This window comes from Talpa europaea (genome assembly GCF_964194135.1).
Source record: "Talpa europaea genome assembly, chromosome: 8".
Taxonomy (NCBI): Eukaryota; Metazoa; Chordata; class Mammalia; order Eulipotyphla; family Talpidae; genus Talpa; species Talpa europaea.
This window is the reverse complement of record NC_140075.1, coordinates 110,443,932-110,462,934: the sequence shown is the minus strand read 5'-3', so window position 1 is coordinate 110,462,934 and position 19,003 is coordinate 110,443,932. Positions and strand designations below refer to the sequence as shown.

Here is a 19,003-nt window from a genome sequence, read left to right as displayed (position 1 = left end):
GGCCAGCAGCAGGGGGTGAGCGCCTGCCCAACACCTCAGTCCAGCCCTCTCCTGCCTGGGGCTCGGGACTCACGGGATTGCACCATCCCAACCAGTAACTTGGGGCTGGGGCTCCTTCCCTCCACTTATACCTTGGGTTTGTGCATGTTTTCTGCCGGGTGGGATCAGAGGGTGATTTTTCTTTTATGTGTACATACGCTAAATAAAGTAATTTTAAAAATGCACAGATCTGGAACTTGTATTGATTGGGTGGCTGGTATTAAGAGTTTCTTGAAGGTTTTGAAGTTTTAAAAAATGGAGGGGTTGGTAAAAGACCTCGTCTCCATTCCAGGTAAGTGTGGGTAACTGAGAGGCAAGCAGGATACCTGTTTCTCACCACTAAGCATCCCCAAACTAGTATGCTTTCCCTGCTGACTGAAGAGCAGTTTCTAGTACTTGTCTCACCGTGGGGCAAACGGGGAGATGCACCCTGAGGTAGTACCAGCAAACACTGCTGCTGGTGGAGTTGTCATCCTGGGCTCTGCCTCTGATGCTCTTGCACGATGTGATGGCTGCCAGGAGCTGTTCGGACACGGGGTGGGACGAGGGCTCTCCACACTGGGAGACAGGAACTGTGTGGTAAGTGGCTCCTGTTTGCTGAGCAGTAACTGTAGCTGACAGTGCACGCTGAGTCGTTCCCTTGTGCTTGCTCGCTTAACGCCTACCCCCAGTAGCCCTATGAAGCGGATACTGTCATGTCTGACAAGAACCTAAGACTTGGATTTCTCAAGGAACGTGTCCCAGGCCCAATAACTGGTACACTGTAGAACTGGGATTTGAAACGGCCATAACTGTACCTCTAGTGTCCATGTCCAAATCACTGTGTCTCCGGTCTTGTCATCAGATGCTCCTCACGAAGAGCTACTGCACTTCCAGCATGTTAGTCATCCCTCAGAGAAGAAAATCCCAGGCCTTACTACTTCCAGGTAGGAAGAAATGAATGTCCTAGTCAGAGTATTTTTAAGTATCTGGCTCCATTAAACTAGTTAACTGGAATAATGTGTATTAAAAAGTTGAATGGGTATTGCTCAAGTTGGGGGACAGGATTACATTCTGCTTGGACTACCACATTGTGGGAAGAGGTAACTACCTGAGCAGGGAGGGTCCCTCTGGAATGAGCCCCACCCTACTTCCTGCCCCCCTGCATGACTCAGTCCCTCTAATCCAGACTGCCTCCTGCAGCTACTATTTCCTTCATCTATTTTTGACTTTTATTAGGTGGCAATGAGGCCTGCAGGCTAATCCTACCAACATGACTTGGCCAAAATGTTGTTAAAGCAGAAAATCAGTATCGACCGGGATAATTTAGGCCCCCCAAAGCTGCTTCCTTTGTTTGGAATTGCTCAAATGAGTGTGGGATTGAACTAATTTTCTTCTGATTTGGCATACCAAAAAGGTGCTTTTTGGTCAAGAACCTGGACTCTGTCCTGAATCAAACCAACAAGACTTCCTATGAGACCAGTGACAAAAAAGGAGTCTTGTCACACCTGGCTGGAGAGTTAGCAATTCCAGAAGCTTTAGAAAAATAATCTGGAGCTCACAAACACCTTAATGAAAAAGAACCTGTCACATGACAAGCTCAGGAGCAGCTGCCACCTCCAGGACTGGTGATGGCTGTTCTGATTTCTTACCACTGCTACTTTACTGCGGCCTTTTGTTTGGCCATCTGAGCCTAAGAAGCAGAATGAGGGCATCCCTGGTAGCGCAGGGGTTAAAGACAAAGCTATCAAAGCTATTGGCAGCATGAGCTTTTGGCAGCCACTGGAGCGTGAGCTTGATCCCTGGGCCAGGAAGGTGACCCACATGGCACAGCAGACCTCTCCTGTCTTGCCCGCCTGCTGCTCTCCCCAGCAGTGTATTTCACTACATCTGCCTGTTCTCCCCAGCTGTCTCTGGTGAATCCTCTCACCTCCCCTCCAACTCTGGCCTACACCCCAGTTCTTATATGCATAAATAAGTAAATCTTTAAAAAAGAAAGATAGAGCTGGAAATGGTGAACTTGGATTTGAACTGTAAATAGGGCATTTCCTAACAAATTGGGTGTATTTTCTGATCTATAAAATAGGCATAGTCGGCCCTTATAAAAGCATTATGTAAAAGATGAATGTAGACGCACTGGCACCTGATGGCCCTTCGCAAATGGTACCTGCTGACTTCTGGAAACAAGAAATGAAAACACTTCTTGTTTTCCCTTGAGCAGGAAATAAATCGTTTTTTTGAAAAGCTGATTAACTGACTAGAATTGGAAATCATAGGCCAGGGTGTGCCTGCCTAAGAACCACCTGGGGGAACCTGTTAAAAGAAAAATGGACTCCACTCTTAGAAGTTCTTAGTGGGAAGGGGCGGTCCATGAACTGATATTTTAATAAATATTCTGACATCAGAGCTGCATTTTGAAAAGCACTTCAGTGTGTTAAAAAATACATATATATACATATATGTGTGTGTGTGTGTGTAAAGTTGAAATGGAAGAGCCAAGGAAGCATATATTTGGGCCCCTTTTGTAAATAATGGAACAAAGCATCTCAAGCGTTCTGTCTTCTGAGACATGAAGGAGATCAGGGGGACCTGGCAGGGGTGGCGGCACTGGCGGTTGTGTTAAATCCTAGGAAGAATTCAATGTCCTAGGACTTTGCCTAGGACCCTTTATGAGGAGGGAAAATTGGGCAAAACCATCCCTGTGAACTTAGAAACCATGGTGGTGTCCATGCTGGCTGTGTGGCAACTCCTGGTGTTGGGGATGGGACGCACCCCTAGTCATGGCAGTGAGGGAGGGACGCTCTGACTTCATGGTCCCTCCTGGTTCTGCTCCCTTTGACAGCCTCAGTGCCCCCCTCCACGACTTTTTCCTCACGCACAAGTGTCCATCCCTAGGCCCACAGACACCTGCACAGCATCTCTCTCCGGTAGAGTTTGAATAAACACCACTGCAGAGCTGGCTGTCCCCCCAATCCCCTTTTGAGGCTCCTTTCCAGCCTCCTTTCACTTCTCTCATCTGTGGCCTGATGTGGATGCAAGGCAGCATGGCACTCAGATTACAGATGAAACCCGAGGACTGGCTACGTTCAGCACAGGTGACAGATAACCATGCAGGATAGATGACATTTTGACAGTGTATTTAGGAGTCGAGGTAAGTTATAGTAGAAAGAAGGGGGATTAGCGATGGCCTGTGAAAACAGACTCTGGGCTGTCTCGTATTATTACCAAAAAAAAAAAAAGTTTCTGCTAAAAAAATAATACAAACTTGCCCCTGCTGGTCTTACTCAACTCCCCAGACAAGAGACGGGCAGTGAGCTTGGTTCCCATTTGGTGACGGAAGCGCCGGCCCCCACGACCTGCCCCTAGCTGATTCCAGTCGCCCCCACAGCAGCTGAGACTGTGGTTCAGGACCAGCCAAATAATCTCAGCACTGGGGGTGAGGGTCACGGTTAACATCTGGCTCTGAGTACCAGGTGGCCACTCTGGACACACCTTCCTCCTCCTACTTCCTGGTGTGTCTCTGTCCGTCCCCAAATGCCAGGCGTGGCAGTGAGGGAGGGCATGGGTGCCCCCTGAGCCAGGGTCAGGTCCACCTCTGTCATTTTGGAGGTGTTATTTGGGGAGGGGGCCGCAAGCACCGCTGAGATGGAGTGGCTCCTCCACGCCTCCAGGCAGCCCCTGGCGAGAGGGGGAGCTGATATTTACAGTCTAACCTCTGCACCCCTGGAGCTCTGCCTGCCCCACTGGGTTAGGTGGCCACAACCACAGGAGCGCGACACGGGCAAAGGCTCTGCTTGTGGGGGCCCCAAATTCTTCATCAGAACTTGAAAATAAAGTGCTTTATCGCTGGAGATCCCACAGAGCTTCAGAGCAGTCTTCGAGGGGCCAGGACTGAAGCCCCCTACCTTTTGTGGCTCTTATGAACACCTTTCCACCCCATTAGATGACATGTAAATAGGGGTGAGGGGAGCCAGGGAAGAGGCACAAGGCATGCTGGGAAGCCAATTACGTGCCTCTGTCCCCAACTCTGAGGTCAGTGCCTTCAGTGACATCACCCCGGAGCTTGTGGTGTGCGTGGGGGGAGTGCTCACGCCACGGAAATCGCCCAAATGCTAATAAGCAGGACTGCCCCCTAGAGAGCTGGTTAGCCGGCTCACCCCAGACACCCGACACCCGGTGCCGAGTCAGCCCCCAGCCCACCCCCAAGCCCTGCTCCTGGGAGAGCCACCATTTCCTCCCTCCTGGACAGGGCCACCCTCCCTGCCCCCCACCCCCCAGCCTGGACACAGCAGGTGAACTGCACAGAAAGGCCTGAGCTGAGGAGCCTCTGCCCCGCCTGGAGTCCACCTGGCCCCTGCCACCTCTCAGAGGCCCCTCTGACGGCTTCAACCCTGGACTTCAGTGGCGTCCACCAAAGGAAGATCTGCTGTTGGAGGAAAACCCTCCAGCATGCAGGAGGACCAGGTGGAGGCGCCAGAGCTAAGGAGGGCTGCTCACCTGGGGCTGCCTGCCCGACGGGATGGACTGGCCCCAGGGGCGCGGGTCCCAGCGATCGCCCCATCTCCTGGGAACAGTGTGGAGGGCCAGGGCGCAAGAGCCCAGCAGGGACAGGCAGGCAGGACGCCGAGCGGCCAGGATGGCCCAGCGCCTCCTCGCAGAGAGGGAGAAGGAGGCGCCGACACATCGCCCTGGTACCCTCAGGCCTTAGCGGCTGAGCTCGCTTCTCTCACCCTGGGCCCAACCTTCTTCCCAGCCCACACCGACACCGACACCGGGGGCGCTGACCTGCCTCGGGTTCACAGGCCGAAGGTTGAAGGCCCCAGATGGGCCTCTCCGGGTGCGGCCAGGGGCGAGGAGGATGGACCTGCAAGGCGAGTGCTCTGGTTCTGCAGCCCCGACTTAATACTCCTTGGCCTCCTGCAGCTGGGCCAGGTACTCCTCTTCCGGGGGGTTGTCAGCACAGGCCCGGCCGTTGTTGGGGGGCCGCACCGCGTGGTAGCGGCTCCAGTCCCCCTTACACAGGATCCAGGGCAGTGTGTCCACCTTGAAGTGCAGCTCGGGCGAGAAGTCGGTGCTGACCAGGTCGGGCGCGCTGGCCCCCTTGCCTCGCGTCAGCAGCCGGCTGCCCGCGTCGTAGCAGCAGTGCTGGGCGGCCAGGGTGCTGCTGTCCCCCGACAGCAGGGAGCGCAGGCAGAAGCGCGCGGTGGGCTGGTACACGTCCAGGCGCTCTCGCGGGCCGCTCGCGTCCTTCCAGCGGAAGCTGCGGCCCTGGTGCTCGTCCCGCAGGCTCACAGCCCGGGACACGGCCTCCAGCGGGTAGGCGCAGGGGCAGCTGGGCAGGTCCCGCAGCACCTGGCGCAGGTACTTGGTGAGGAAGTCGCTCTTGCAATTCAGCCACTTGTCACAGCTGTCCACATCTGCAAGGGGGGAGGTGCCGGAGGAGGCCCAGTCAGCCCCTTGGGGAGGGGGCTGGTGAATGCACAGAGAGAAGGCCCAGGCCCCAACGGGGCAAAGATGTGGCTGGGGAGGGCCTTAGGGCGGGAGAGGGAGGACCACTGCCTCATCTCCCTGTGGACAGGGAAGGGCTGCCACACGCCGCCCAGCAACCTGAGCCACGGATGCTGGCCACGGGGCTGTGTCCCTGGCCACGTCAGAGATCCTCTGTTGTGCCAGGTGTGGCCTCTTCAGGGGCCGGTGATGAGAAAGAACCTGGCATCTTGGAGAAGGAGCAGGGCAGGGTCAGTGTTTCAATATTTCAATGCCTGATCCATTCTTGCCCTGCCTTTCTAGGGCTCACTCTGTCTTTCGGGGTCCCCGCTGGTGGCCTGACGGTGCTGCCCTCCGCTCTTCTCTTTACCTCGGGAATGGAGTGTCTGAACCAATTGCACCTTCTGCTTTGCTGCCTGACCTTTGGGGCACGCTGCAGAGCTGAGCTCAGGTGGGTGCTGTAGCCCTGAGCTCCTTGAAGGCAGCTGCCGGGCTTTACTCTCCTGGGCACCGCCTGCCCCAGCACCGTGAGCCTCTGATGCACAGGCCTCATCTGCAGGGGGCTGTCGCAGACGCCTGCCTCCTTCTGGGGTATTGAAAGACCAAGAGACACAGAGGCAGAGTATGCGCCACCTTCTGGACTCCGACCTGTTCCTGGCAGCACCCCCGCCCCAGACAAAGCCTGCCCAGGTGCCTCCAAGCTAGACGGTCCCCACGCCCCGCTGCCGCCACCAGGCTCTCCAAGCTCCGTGTCACATCTGGACCTTCTTCCCAGCAGGGATATCAGACGAGGAAAGCCAATGCGCCTGACGGGGGCGAGGGGCTGCACCAACGCTAGGGCCACTTGCTGGGGAGGCTGACTTCCAGCGGGGGGAGGAGCCCTCTGCTCCTGAGACGAGATGCCAGCCCTGCAGCGATCCTGCACCCTCCCCGGAGCGGACTGTCCGAGCCCCCCACTGACCTGGGCTGAGCATGTCCGTAGCATTGTGGGCCAGGGGCTGCCACCCCTCGCTGGGGAAGCCCAAGGGGTCCTCCTCATCCTCGGTGCCTTTGGGAAGAGAGGAGGCCAGGCTGGTGGTGTCCCAGGGCACCCCCGTGCAACTGCTGGGGAGCCCAGCCCTCTCCAGGGCCTCGGTGCCCACGGCATCTGGGACAGGCCTGGGGCAAGGCAGGACCACCCGGTTTGTGACTTTCCTGCTTCCCCTCTCCCAAGCCCACCCGGGACAGGAGGCTCACGGGCCCACATTCCCAGGGGCCCAGCCCGGAGTGTGAGCCACGGCCTGTGCGGGAGCCAGGGCTTGTCTCACCAGGACAGGGCGGGAGGCCGCAGGCTCGGGACTCGGTGGCGGTGCAGGCGTAGCCACAGGGCTGAGTCCTCCGCTGGCTGCCGCTGCCGCAGCTCCCACTGCAGGGAGACCAGGGGCTCCACTCCTCGTGCAGCTCATAGTCTGGGTCAAGGCAGGGGCCAGGGAGCGTGAGCACAGCCCACAGGGGCACTGGTACAAATTAGTACAGGCACCACGTCCTTTGGGGGAAGCAGCTGTTTCGGGGCTCCCAGCCCAGTGCATGGAGCATGGGTCACGTGTCAACATCAACTCACCCACTTAGCTGGGCTCGCTGGGCTCTACCAAGACGGCACAACCTCTAGCCACCCACTCTGTAGCCCCAGCTGGAGCCTGACCACTGCCTGTGTGCCCTTGGGCAATCCTCCTACATTTCCGTCAATCAAATCCAAGGGTGACAACCCTTCCCTGGCACTGGGGCATGAAAGAACACCCCTGCAGGCTGCCCGTGTTCAGAACCACTTTTGGCCCGAGGAACTCAAAATACATCATCACTGCACCTGCAGCCCCCTGGCTGCACATGGGCCGAGACCTAGGGCTCCCCATGGAACCCCCCAAAGCACTGAGCAGGTTGCTCTCCTTGCTTCCCTCGCTGGCCCAGCAGACTGGCATCTAGAATTTTAGGAAAATTCAAGGGAGAAAAGCTGAAAGTCATAAAAATTCTGCCTAATAGCTTATATTATGCTGGTGAGCGGGGACGAGCCTGCTATGACTTAGTCTTCATCACAGACACCTCAGTCCCAGGTCAGGACACCAGGCTCCAGGGAGACCTTTGCAGCGATGCGTGAGGCTTGCCACACCCAGGGGAAACCAGCAGTACAATATGCAAAAATAAAAATGGCGAAAGTTAAAAAATAAATAAAATAAATAAAAATGGCGGTCAGGGGGCTGGCAGCCTCCAGGTGATATTTTCAAACAGGCTGAGCTGTTGTTTTCTAACAAAAATAGTAAAAATAGCCAATACTTTGTTTCCTATCTGCTAACACTTTAAATGCATTCACTCGCGTGATGCTCTGCAACCAACCTCATGTCATAGGCTTGTGCTCTTCTCCCTTTTATAGAGGGAGGAACCGAGGCACGGGAGGCGAGTAGCTGCGCTCCACACGGTCTCAACGATGAGCTCAGTTTCTATTTTCTTAGAGACTGAGAGATATGGCTGGATGCAACATTAACAAATGCCTGCTTTGGGCCTCCCTGTTGGCACAAGGGGTTAAGATGCAGCACTATGAAGCTACCCACAGCCACTGCAGCACGAGTTCAATCCCTGGCCAGGGAGGTGACCCACATAGCGCGCAGACCTCTCCTGCCTAGCCCGCTGCTCCCTTCAGCAGTGTACTTCAGTCAGTCTGCCTGTTCTGCTCCCCACTCTGTCTCTGGTGAATCCTCTCACCCCACCCCACACACACCTCTGGTCTGTACCCCAGTTCTTGTATGCATAAATAAATGTTTAAAAAAAAAACAAAAAACAAATGCCTGCTTTACCTTGGGGATCTCAGGGCTGTTTTGAGGGTCAAATATTCAGGAAAAAAACACTTTGCAAATTACTGAGCTGATGGTGGTCTCTGCAGAGGCCTGATCTCCTGGCATCCCCAGCTGCCCCTGCCCAGGGAGCACTCAGCATCCTCTCCCACCCCCATTTCTCAGGACCTTGAGGGCAGCAGCTGGGATGCCTGGAAGGGGGTGCTCACCATAGCTGTCTGATTCCTTGAAGGCCCAGTCCCCCGGGGTCAGCCAGGCCTGCTCCCAGCCGCCTGCAGCCCCGCTGAACCCGGACTCCTCCAAACTATCTTCCTCTTCGCCGCCCTCCTGGTCCTTGCTCTCACTGTGCTCCACAGAATAGTCCTCCTCCTCCTTCATCTTCTCCTCTTCCCCTGGAGCTCTGCCCTTGAGAGGGGTTCCCCTCGCCTCGGCCTCCAGGTAACCCCAGAAAAGGGGCCAGAAGAGCTCCTTGGTGGGCAGCCAGCTAGGGACGCCCTGGGGCGAGGGATTGTTGGGCTCCGCCAACAGGTCCATCTCCACCTCAGCCTGGGGGTCCTCCACCACCTCAATGGTCACCTGCAAGGGGACAGATGCCAGGCTGGCCAGTGACGGCAGGTCCAGAGCCAGACTCCATGGGGAGGGGAGCTGGGGCAAAGGCAGGAGGAGAGGCCCAAAAGATGGCAAGAGGCCCTTGCCATCTTTTGGCAAAACTTGGCTTCCCAGGGCACACGGGGTGCCAGCTTAAGGCCGCTGCGTCAGAATCCCCAGGAGATTCCTGACTCCTGACCCCACCCTGGCATCAGCTTAACTGATCTGAGGTGGGGCCTGGCAGGGGAGCCTAACACATGCTGGGTCGGGATCCTGGCTTCAGGGGCCACTAACTGCTCAGGGCCTCCATGTAAGGCCAGAACATGAGCACAGACAACAGCGAATCCCCACAGCAGCCTGGGGCGGGGGGCGGGGAGGAGGGAGGGGAAAGATGACATGAAGTCATTTACATGGAAGTGAACATTAAAAGCACCATTTTTGGCTATTATAAAAGTCATATGAGGTCATGGCAAAATCTGGGAAAAGAGCAAAATATAAAGACGGAAAATCAACCATATTCCAACACTGACAGGTAACATTTTGGTGACTAAGTTCCAGGTTTACACACACACTTTTAGACACACTTTTGTGGCCGTCTTTATTCTCTTCTGGTAAACATTAGGGGTTCGGCACTGGCAGTGGGGTGTATAAACTGGAGTTCCCCCAGCCAGACCCCTTAGTCTCCTCTCCTGCGAAGCCCCTGGGGTGGGCCCTCCCCCACCCACCTTATTCTGTACTCGCCGCTGCTTCTGGGGCCTGCAGTGAGGGCTGGGCCTGAGCGGGGATCAGACCTTCAGGCTTTTTCACAAGCCTCTCTGTAACCCAGAATACCCTGCAGCCCACCAGGTTCTGCTAGCTTGGCCCTGCCAGGTGTAGGAATGGCCCTGCCAGGTGTAGGAAACAGAGACCCATGTGACGTGCTCATGGTCTGCAGCTAGGAGCAGGGAAGCAGGACCCTGCACCCCTCCTCCACAGGGAGGCCATGAGGGTCAGCTACTCTGGCCCCACCCAGGACCCCACCCTCCAAGGAAGGCAGGGTGGGCCACCTGACCTCAGAGGTTTCCAGCTCAGCCCAGCTCCTCTCTAGGGGTCTGCTGGGCCCATGACCCTTCTGTAGCTCTTACCTGGATATTGGGGTTCGGGACACTCAAGTCTGTGTTGGCCAATCCTGGCAGCTTCTGCAGCTCCAGCAGCAGGGGTGTGTCCCCCAGGGTCCCGGGGAGAGCGGCCTTGTGTGGGGTCAGGGCTGCTGACCCAGTGACAGCCTGGCGCCTGTGTCTACATGGTCCTGCCTGGAGGTGGGTTCCTGGGAGCGGGGGTGTCCCCTCTTCCCCAGGAGAGCTGGGATCTGGGGAGGCTGGGACCTGGAGGGAGAAAGGGAAAAGGGTGACTGAGGTCAGGGCTCACCATGGGGGACATGGAAGACACTGGTTAGTCAACTGGGAGGTGGGTGGGGAGTTCAGGAGCCCTGGGGTCTGAGCAGATCACAAACTCAGCCTGTGGTCTCCTACCCAAACGCCTCACAGGGTGAGTGAGACACCAAGTCCACCAAGCACTTGGACAAATGGTGTCCACATGAGGCAGAGGGTTAAGGCCAGGCTTCCACACACAGAAGGAACACAACCCCCGCATTTTACAGAGGAAGAAACTGAGACCCAGACAGGGAAGCGAGTTGTTTGAAGTCATGGTTCCAAAGTGCATTTACCCACCACCTCCCTCCGAGCCCCCCGTGGAGGGCAGGAGTGCTCAGGAAGCTGAGGAGGGTGGGCAGGCCTTCCCCTCAGCGTGGCCTGTCACGTGGCTCTCCCGAGGCGTCCACCAAGCAGCTGTATGTATTCCTTGGCATCTCTGACCACAGCTACCTTCCCCCACCCACTGACCTGCACCAGGCCCTTGTCCTGGCCCAGGCTGCCAGCATGGCTGACTGTCTCTCTGTTAATCCCCTCCCCCGGCCAGTGCCCACCCTGGAGATCCAGGCCTCCGTCAAATCCTGGCCGCTTTGGACTCCACTCTGGAGTTCCTTGGCTCAGAGTGAGGCCCACCTATCCCCCAGGTCTCGAAGCCAGGAAGGAAAGAGTGCTGTCCAGGGCCATCCCGTGAGGCTCAGGGGCCAGGAGCTTGTGGTCACTGCCTCATGCAGACCAAAGCCTTGACCCCGCCTTCCGGCTCATACCCAGGGCAGAGACCCATGGGTCTCTGTTTCCTACACCTGGCAGGGCCATTGTGAGGACCAAGCAAGGGCTCATACCCAGAGCTTTGTGGCTGACAAAGCTTTAGACTGCCAGGTCAGCTGTCAAATCCCAGTTCTGGCTCTTTCTAGCTCCTCACTCATCTCGATGGCATCCTCATCTGGAAAGTGAGGATCATCATTCCTACCTGGGGGGACTGTCAGAACTGTATTTATCAAACAGCTCTACAGCATCTGCAGGGCGTCAGACATCATTCTAAACACTCACTTCATCCTCCCGCAGCCTTCAGAAGCAGATGCTAGCTGTCATCCTCATTTTGACACAGGAAACTAATAAACAGAGCAGGCAAGTAACTTGCCCGAGGGTACCCAGACATTTAGCGGTGGATCTAGGATGTGAGTGAGGCCGACTGGGCCCAGAGCCAGAGCTCTAAACCATTATTCTATAAAACACTACAAGTTCGAGAGCACTCAGTCTGCTTCACAAGTGTGGGGCTAAATCAAGCCAGATTTTCACTTCACTTCTCTAGGGTTGGAAAGTTCCAGTATCTTCTCTCTTCCCTTTGACCTTTTCTGATGCCCAGATGCCTGACTCCAAGGCACCTGCACTGAAGACCTGGTCCCAGAGCAGTCATGGGCCCTTCTGACTGGCCCTGGAGCCTCTCAGCAAGTCAAGGGACGCAGGTCCAGCTGCTCGGGGTGGAAGAGCGGGGGCCGGAGAGTGTGGAACGAAACAAGTGGACCCCCACCACCCCCACCACCCACCAATTCTGGGGGTCTGGAGCATCCCCAGATGCTGTCTTCCTGACAGTTCCTACCCACAGTTCCAAGAAGCCCTACACGTCCCTGTGACTCTGCTCAGTGGTTCCTCAGGGACACAGAGACAGGCAGCCTGGGGCAGAAACCAACCAGGTTCGGGCTGATGGGGATGCCAAGCACGTGGGGCAATGGTTAAGCAGTTGTTCTCATCTGGGGACAAGCGTGGCTGTCACAACTGGGGAGAGATGCTGCTGGCACCTAGTGGGTAGAGGCTAGAGATTCCCCACACCCCTCCAACAAGAATCATCCAGCCAGAATATGGCTGTGCTGCTCCCCACTCAGGCTGCCTGGGTCTGGATGCCCAGGTGGCCTGACTTCCGGCCCATGACTTCCGGCCTATCCAGGAGGCGCTCAGATGTCCATCCCCAGCTTGCCCATGCTCTCTGCCGCAGGGGCCCAGGCAGGCCAGGCGAAGAGTCAAGTCTGCAGGAGACCGGGCCCCGCACCTTCCGCTCTAGAGCTGCTGCTGGAGCCTCGTGCCCCGTGTGTCAGCCCCGGGGGCTCCTGGGAGAAGGAGGACATCTGGTCTCAGTCTGGGTTTCCTCAATGACGACCCTAAAACAAGGACTCAAGGGCAAGGGGTTTCTCTGGAAGGTGATCTCAGGATATTTTAGTGGTGGGGCCGAGAGGAAGACAAGGGAGGCAGCTAAGAGAGAATGAGCCATTACGCTGGTGACCTTGGTGGGCAGCCCAACCCCACTAGCTCCTCCGTCATCCCCGGGGTGGGGCTGGGGGCAGAGAGCTGGGTTCTTTACCTCCATGGTGGAGGGCAGCTGAGGGGGAGAGGGTTTGCTCTCCCGGCCACTTCAGGCTTGCCAAGTAAGCTCAGAGCAGGCCCCCATGGCAGAGAATGCTCTGAGGCAACTGGAAGTAAGACCTGAGGGGATATGGGCAGAGCCCCCAGCCCTGTGAGCTGAGCACCTCTCTACGGGGCTGGGGCCAGGCCCTCTGTCACTCACTCCAGGCACAGGGAAGCCCCTGCAGGCAGGAGATTTTTGTCTGCTTGGTTCAAGCTGTATCTCTCCTGCCTGCTACTCTGTAGGAGCTCAACAAATCATTGCTGAGAGATCACATGAATGCCAGCTGCCATGAGGGGTGAGTGTATCTATGTTAACTGTGAGGCTCTGGAGGCCCAGGGAGGCTAAGGGATTTATGTAAGGGCACAAAGGTTATAATAAAAGGCCTCTCTGATGGCGCAGGGCTTGAGAGCAGCGCTGTGAAGCTGTCTGCAGCCTCTGCAGCGCCAGTTTGATTCCCAGCTGGCCAGGGAGATACCCACATGGCACGGCAGACCTCTCCTGTCTCTCCCACTGTTCCCCTCAGCAGCGTATTTCAGTCAACATGCCTGTTCTGCTCCCCACTCTGTCTCTGGTGAATCCTCTCACCCTTCCACACCTCTGGCCTGTACCCCAGTGCTTGCATAAAAAAAAACAAACAAGCAAAGTTTACAGTAATGGAGCTCGGGTTCAAACACAGCTGTGGCTGATCTCAAGACCCTTTCATGGGTACCCACTACACACACACACACACATGCACATACACACATGTGCACATGCCAGACTCCTGCCTTTAATCCCTCCTGCATTCACAAGACACCACCACTGTCTCTTCCTGTCCAGCAGATGACTGTGGCAGTAGCGAGAGCAGGCTTGAGGCCAGATCACCTGGATTCAAATCCCACACAGATTGCTTAATCTTCCTTAGTTTCCCCCTCTGTAAATTAGGGAACCAGCAGTCCCTGTCTTGCAGGGTTGCTGAGTTCGAATGGTGCCTCAAGTAGGACCAGTGTGCAATGAACGTTACCTGGAGGCGGTGACAGGCGGCTCTCACCAGGCATTGCGTTAATTTTATACATTTTATTAGGTCTGAAGACCCTCCCCACCCAAACACACACACACACCACCACTGAAGCTGGATCTCTGGGCAGATGTATGCCCTGAATTCATTTTGAAGCAAATCCTCAGGCTCCAGCCTGTTTGAGAACCTGTCTTACCCCACAGGACCAACTTCCCCAGCTGATACGCATGTACAGACCCCAACTCTGTCCTCTTCGGCAACGGTGGACAGTGTCACTGCCCAGATAGACACAAGATACATAGAGACAGCCTGAGAGAGCCCCTTCTCCCCTGCTTCACACACGCACAAGCATGCACACACACACACACACACACACACATATACACCCCCACTCACATAACTTTCCGGGTTTGGCCAGGCAGCCCTGGCTCACATGTTTTCACTAACACAGAGCCCTCAGACCCTGCGTGCACGGAGCAAGCTGACTGCTACCTCTGCCATCTGTCTCCCTCCTCCTTGGCCTCAGAGGTCAGCCACTAGCACCCTTGATGGAATCCAGTTTCCAGGTGGAGCCCAGCCCCTCCCCATTCTTACTCCCCTCCCTGCTGCCCCAGCTGCGGAGGCCCAGGCCCATCCATGCTACACACTCGCCTTGGCTTCCCAGTAGGTGGAGAGACCCAGGATTCAGCAGCAACCGCTTGTCCAGCCCAGCCAAACAAGCAGAGGGACAGGCCGACTGTGCCTCAGCTGCCTCCCCGGTAGGGACTATTCTTACTCAGCCAGCCGGCTGGCGCCCAGAGAAGAGCTCAAGCCTCCCCGTGGAGAGCACTGCTGATGGAGAGCACCCCCTCCATGCACTGCTCTTTGCGACACCAAGACCAGCTTCCTGCAGCCTGACCAGTGAAACTGCTCTGCTGTGGCCATCCTGAAATACTTAGCGCCCCACTCTCTCACTTTGCACTGGGCCCCTGCAGACTGTGTAACCAGTCCACTGAGCACCTACACGTGGGTGGGGCTGGGGACCAGTCCTCACAGGAATCCTTTGGGCAGGTATAGCCTCACCCTCAGTTCACAGACAAGGCTGCCGAGGATCAGAGGGGTGAAGTATCTTGCTTGGGTGGCACAGGGCCTGGCAGAGCAGGATTTAAGGCAGGTGGTCCAGCGAGAGGGTCTGTGCTCTTAGGCCCTCTGCTCTGTCCACTCCAGGCCGGGCAGCACTCTGGGGTGCTGAATGTGTTGGAGGAACAAAACATGAGAATGGAATGTTCTACTTTTCATATCCATCTTTCCCTTTGAAGCTCATTACAACCCAGGGTGAAGGGTGAAGGGGAGGAACAAGGTTAGGAGACTGAGTCCAGTGAGGTTGGGCACTTGCCTGGACCCCTTGAACAGCCAAGCCTCCAGGCCCCCGATTCTGTCCTTCCCCCGAACCAGCTTTCCAGAGGCTCCAACCCCTAAGAGAGAATTGTTTGAAGGTCACAGTTGAGGCCCTGCTTGGGGAGCAGGCTAGAAGGCAGGCCACCGAGTAGACATCACACAAACCTGCATCCCAGGTCCCCTCTGACACTCGCTCCATGACCAGGCTGGAAAGGCTCCCAACCAAAGAAGGCCAAGCTGCAGGAAATACCTGCTTCCCAGTGCCTCCCATCTGGCAGGTGAGACCTTCCACCCCATCATCCGCCTCCTGTAATTCAGTCCCTGTTGCTGGGTGACCAGAGGCTGTGTGTCCCTGCCCCAGGCTCCTTCCTGCGCTGAGTGCGTCCCGCTGAATGCTTCCTGGTGGCAAGGAAACCCCTGCTGCAGCTGCTGCACCAACATCCCCAGCTCTGGGGGGACCTTCTTCATAAAGGCCACTGGGCTGGTCAGTTATTTCTTTAAAAAAAAAAAAGATTTATTGATGTATGCATACAAGAGCCAGGATACAGGCCAGAGGTGTGGGGGGTAAGAGGAGTCACCAGAGACAGAGTGGGGAACAGAACAGGCAGACTGACTGAAATACACTGCTGAGGGGAGCAGCAGGCGAGTCAGAAGAGGTCTGCTGTGCCATGTAGGTAGCTCCCTGGCTGGGGATAAAACTCTTGCTGCAGTGGCTGTGGATAGCTTCATAGGTTGCGTCTTAACCCCTTGTGCCACCGGGAGGCCCTGGTCAGTTATTTCTGACATATCACTTAAGGCCCTGGAATAGCAGTTCAGGCTCTCCTGTGACCCCAGAACACACACCTCTGACATGGGGCAGTCTTCACACATCACAGACTTGGAAAGCTATGTTCAAGCTGACCCAGATCATGGATGTGACTTAGGCCCTCACTTTAAATGTCAGCAAATCGTTGGGGTGAGTCACACGAGTTAATAACTTGTTGGGACCAGAGCCCTAGGCCCCCAGGTTTCGAGTTCCATTTTCTTCTCCATGACACTCATTTGCTTTAACAAGTTTTTGAGGGCTCTGCCAGTAATGGGGCCTGGGGGCAGGACTTCAGCTCTGAAAGGACTATCCTCCAGGCTTTTCTCTTTGGGAGATCTGGCAAACATACCGAAAATAACTACAATACAAAGTAGTAAGTACTAAAATAGTATTGGGGCCTCCCTGGTGGCACAAGGGGCTAAGTTGTAGCATTATGAAGCTATCTGCTGCCACTGCAGCACAAGTTCGATCCCTAGCCAGCCAGGGAGCTACCCACGTGGCGCAGCAGACCTCTCCTGTCGTGCCCGCTGCTCCCCTCAGCAGTGTCTTCAGTCAGTCTGCCTGTTCTGTTCCCTGCTCTGTCTCTGGTGAATCCTCTCACTGTCCCCCCCCAACCCCCACACCTCTGGCTTGTATCCCAGTTCTTGTATGCATAAATAAATCAATCTTCAAAAAATAAAAGAAAATAGTGTTTATGCCAAGCGAGTAGAAAAAGGCCAGTTTAATTATTTTTATGGCCACTGTCATCTCCACCTAGACATGGAACTGGCCAGAGGCTGTTCAGGGCCTCTGGATTTGTCTCCAACAGCAGCTCCACAGGGGTTTGGGGGCTGGGGAGTCCACAGGGGAACATGTGGCAATGTCTGTGGGGGGAGGGGTTGCTATAGGCATCTAGTGGGTGGAGGCAGAGATGCCGGGGACCACCCTACAAGGCACAACAGAGAATTATGCAACCCAGATGACAGTCACACTGAGGTTGAGAAACCCGGCGCAGGATGTAGTCTCATCAGGGGCAAAAACAATCTTGCCAGGCAAAAACATCTAGGCCACTACAATGTTTCGGACACTCCAAAGGGCCATGGTACATAAAGGACAGCACACGCGTGGTGGCTCCCATTCATGGGCAGGGGAGGCTCTTGGGGGGAAAATGTCCAAGCGGCTTGGTGGGGGGCAGGGGCAGTAATAAAAATAAAAAAGGTGAAACACTGGTTCACAGAAACCCCCCAAAGTATGGGGACTCCTACCCATCGACTCTGGAGGGGCTCAGCAGTGGGGCCACAGAGAGCTGGGCTCGCTGGGGTCGGGCTCTTCAGTGTCCTCCTCTGCAGCAGGGTTAGAGCTTGTCTCTCCTGCTAGGACACTCAGGGCACCGAGGCCCAGCCCCTGCCACACGGGCCTGCCCCTGCGAGTTGGAGCAAGTCGCTGGGTTTTGTCCCCATGGGGATGAACGTCCACTGCAGTTCAGGGGGAAACCTGTCGGACTGGGGACCCCTGGAGGCCGGACACAGGCTTTGCCAGGACAAGCTTCCTTTCCGTGTCTCCACCAGAGTTTCCATCTCCTTCCTGTGTCTCACACCCCGTCCCTGCCCCCTGAAAGTGCTCCCCGCCATTCTGCTGTTTCAAATATATCATAAAATAAAGTGCCGGCTGACTACGCCCACTCGGCAAGTGGGGACCCGCTTAACTATCTCACCTTGCCTGACTTGAGGCCCGAGACGGCTCAAGTCCTTTATTTATTTATTTTTTTAAAGATTTATTTATTATTTACACAAGCACTGGGTACAGTCAGAAGCGCGGGAGGGTGAGAGAATTCACCAGAGCCAGAGGGGGAGCAGAGCAGGCAGAAGGACCGAAGTACACTGCTGAGGGGAGCAGCGGGCGGCAGGAGAGGTCTGCGCGCCATGCGGGACCCTCCTCCAGTGGCCGGGGAGCAGCCGGGGATCGAACCGGCGCTGCAGAGGCTGCGGGCAGCTTCGCAACCCAGCGCTCAACCGCTGCACCACCGGGGAGGCCCTCAAGTCCTTTAGATTTGCTTTCAGGGGCTGCCCGGGGGTCGCCGCAGCCCCGGCCTCCGTCCTAGGGGCCCGTTGCTCTCCCGACTCCTGCCGTCTCGGGCGCGCGCGGCCAGCGCGGCTGCAGGTGAGGTCGTTCCGGGGACGGGGTTGAGGGGGAGGAAATCACGCCGGCAGGGGGGCCGCGCAGTGAAGTTTCTCCCCAGACCGGTCCGCTATGCGGCCGGGGACATGGGGGCCCCCAGGGGCGGCGCGCACCTGCCCATCGCCTCCCGCCCCGCGGCGTCCCGGCAGCCCGCGGTGATGAGCGACCCTGCTCGCGTCCCGGGGAGGCACATGCGCCCCGCGCCCCGACTCCCCGCGCCCCGCCGCCCCGCCGCCCTGCGCCCCGACTCCCCGCGCCCCCCGCCGCCCCGCGCCCCCCGCCGCCCCGCGCCCCCCGCCGCCCCGCCGCCCCGCCGCCCTGCGCCCCGACTCCCCGCGCCCCGCCGCCCCGCGCCCCCCGCCGCCCCGCCGCCCTGCGCCCCGACTCCCCGCGCCCCGCCGCCCCGCGCCCCCCGCCGCCCCGCCGCCCCGCGCCCCGACGCCCCGCGCCGCCCCGCGCCCCGACTCCCCGCCGCCCCGCGCCCCGGCCGCTCACCTCCGCCAGCCGCCCGTGGCTCCTGGCCTGGGGCGCGGGGCCCCGCGGCTTCCGCAGGGGGAGTCCCGGCCCCGCGGCCAGCAGCGCGGCCAGCAGCCCCGCGCCGAGGAGGAGCCCGGCCCGGCCCCGCAGTCCCGGCATCGTGTCCCTCGCGCGCCCCGCGCGCCCCGCCCGCTCCGGCTCCCGCTCCCCCGAGGCTGCCCGCGCGGGTCGGGGTCCAGGGCGAGAGCGCGGGGCGGGCGGCGGAGGCGCGCGGGGCGGGGGCTCGCTGCTCGCCGCCCTCCTGGGCTCCGGCCCGCGGGGGCGCCCGGCTGTCCCCCGCCTCTTGGAGGGGCGGCCCCTCCGCTTCCCCGGGCGGGTCTCGGCCCGGCGGCGGCTCTTTCTGATCTGGTCGCCTCGCGCCTCCAGTCCCGTCGCCGTCGCAGCCCCAAGCGAGCTCCTGCTCGGGGG

At 57.7% G+C, this 19,003-nt stretch overlaps 1 protein-coding gene across 1 annotated transcript; it reads right to left on the bottom strand.

The window, feature by feature from the left end:
* Nucleotides 1-4,917: 4,917 nt before the first annotated feature.
* On the bottom strand, nucleotides 4,918-18,694 carry ISM2 (isthmin 2; the record flags this gene model as incomplete). The annotated part of the gene is made up of 6 exons (XM_084240304.1): nucleotides 4,918-5,435; nucleotides 6,467-6,553; nucleotides 6,813-6,953; nucleotides 8,537-8,903; nucleotides 10,040-10,279; nucleotides 18,554-18,694. 6 exons carry the CDS (start codon nucleotides 18,692-18,694, stop codon nucleotides 4,918-4,920), a joined length of 1,494 nt encoding a protein of 497 aa, XP_084096430.1.
* Between the last annotated feature and the right edge of the window lie 309 nt (nucleotides 18,695-19,003).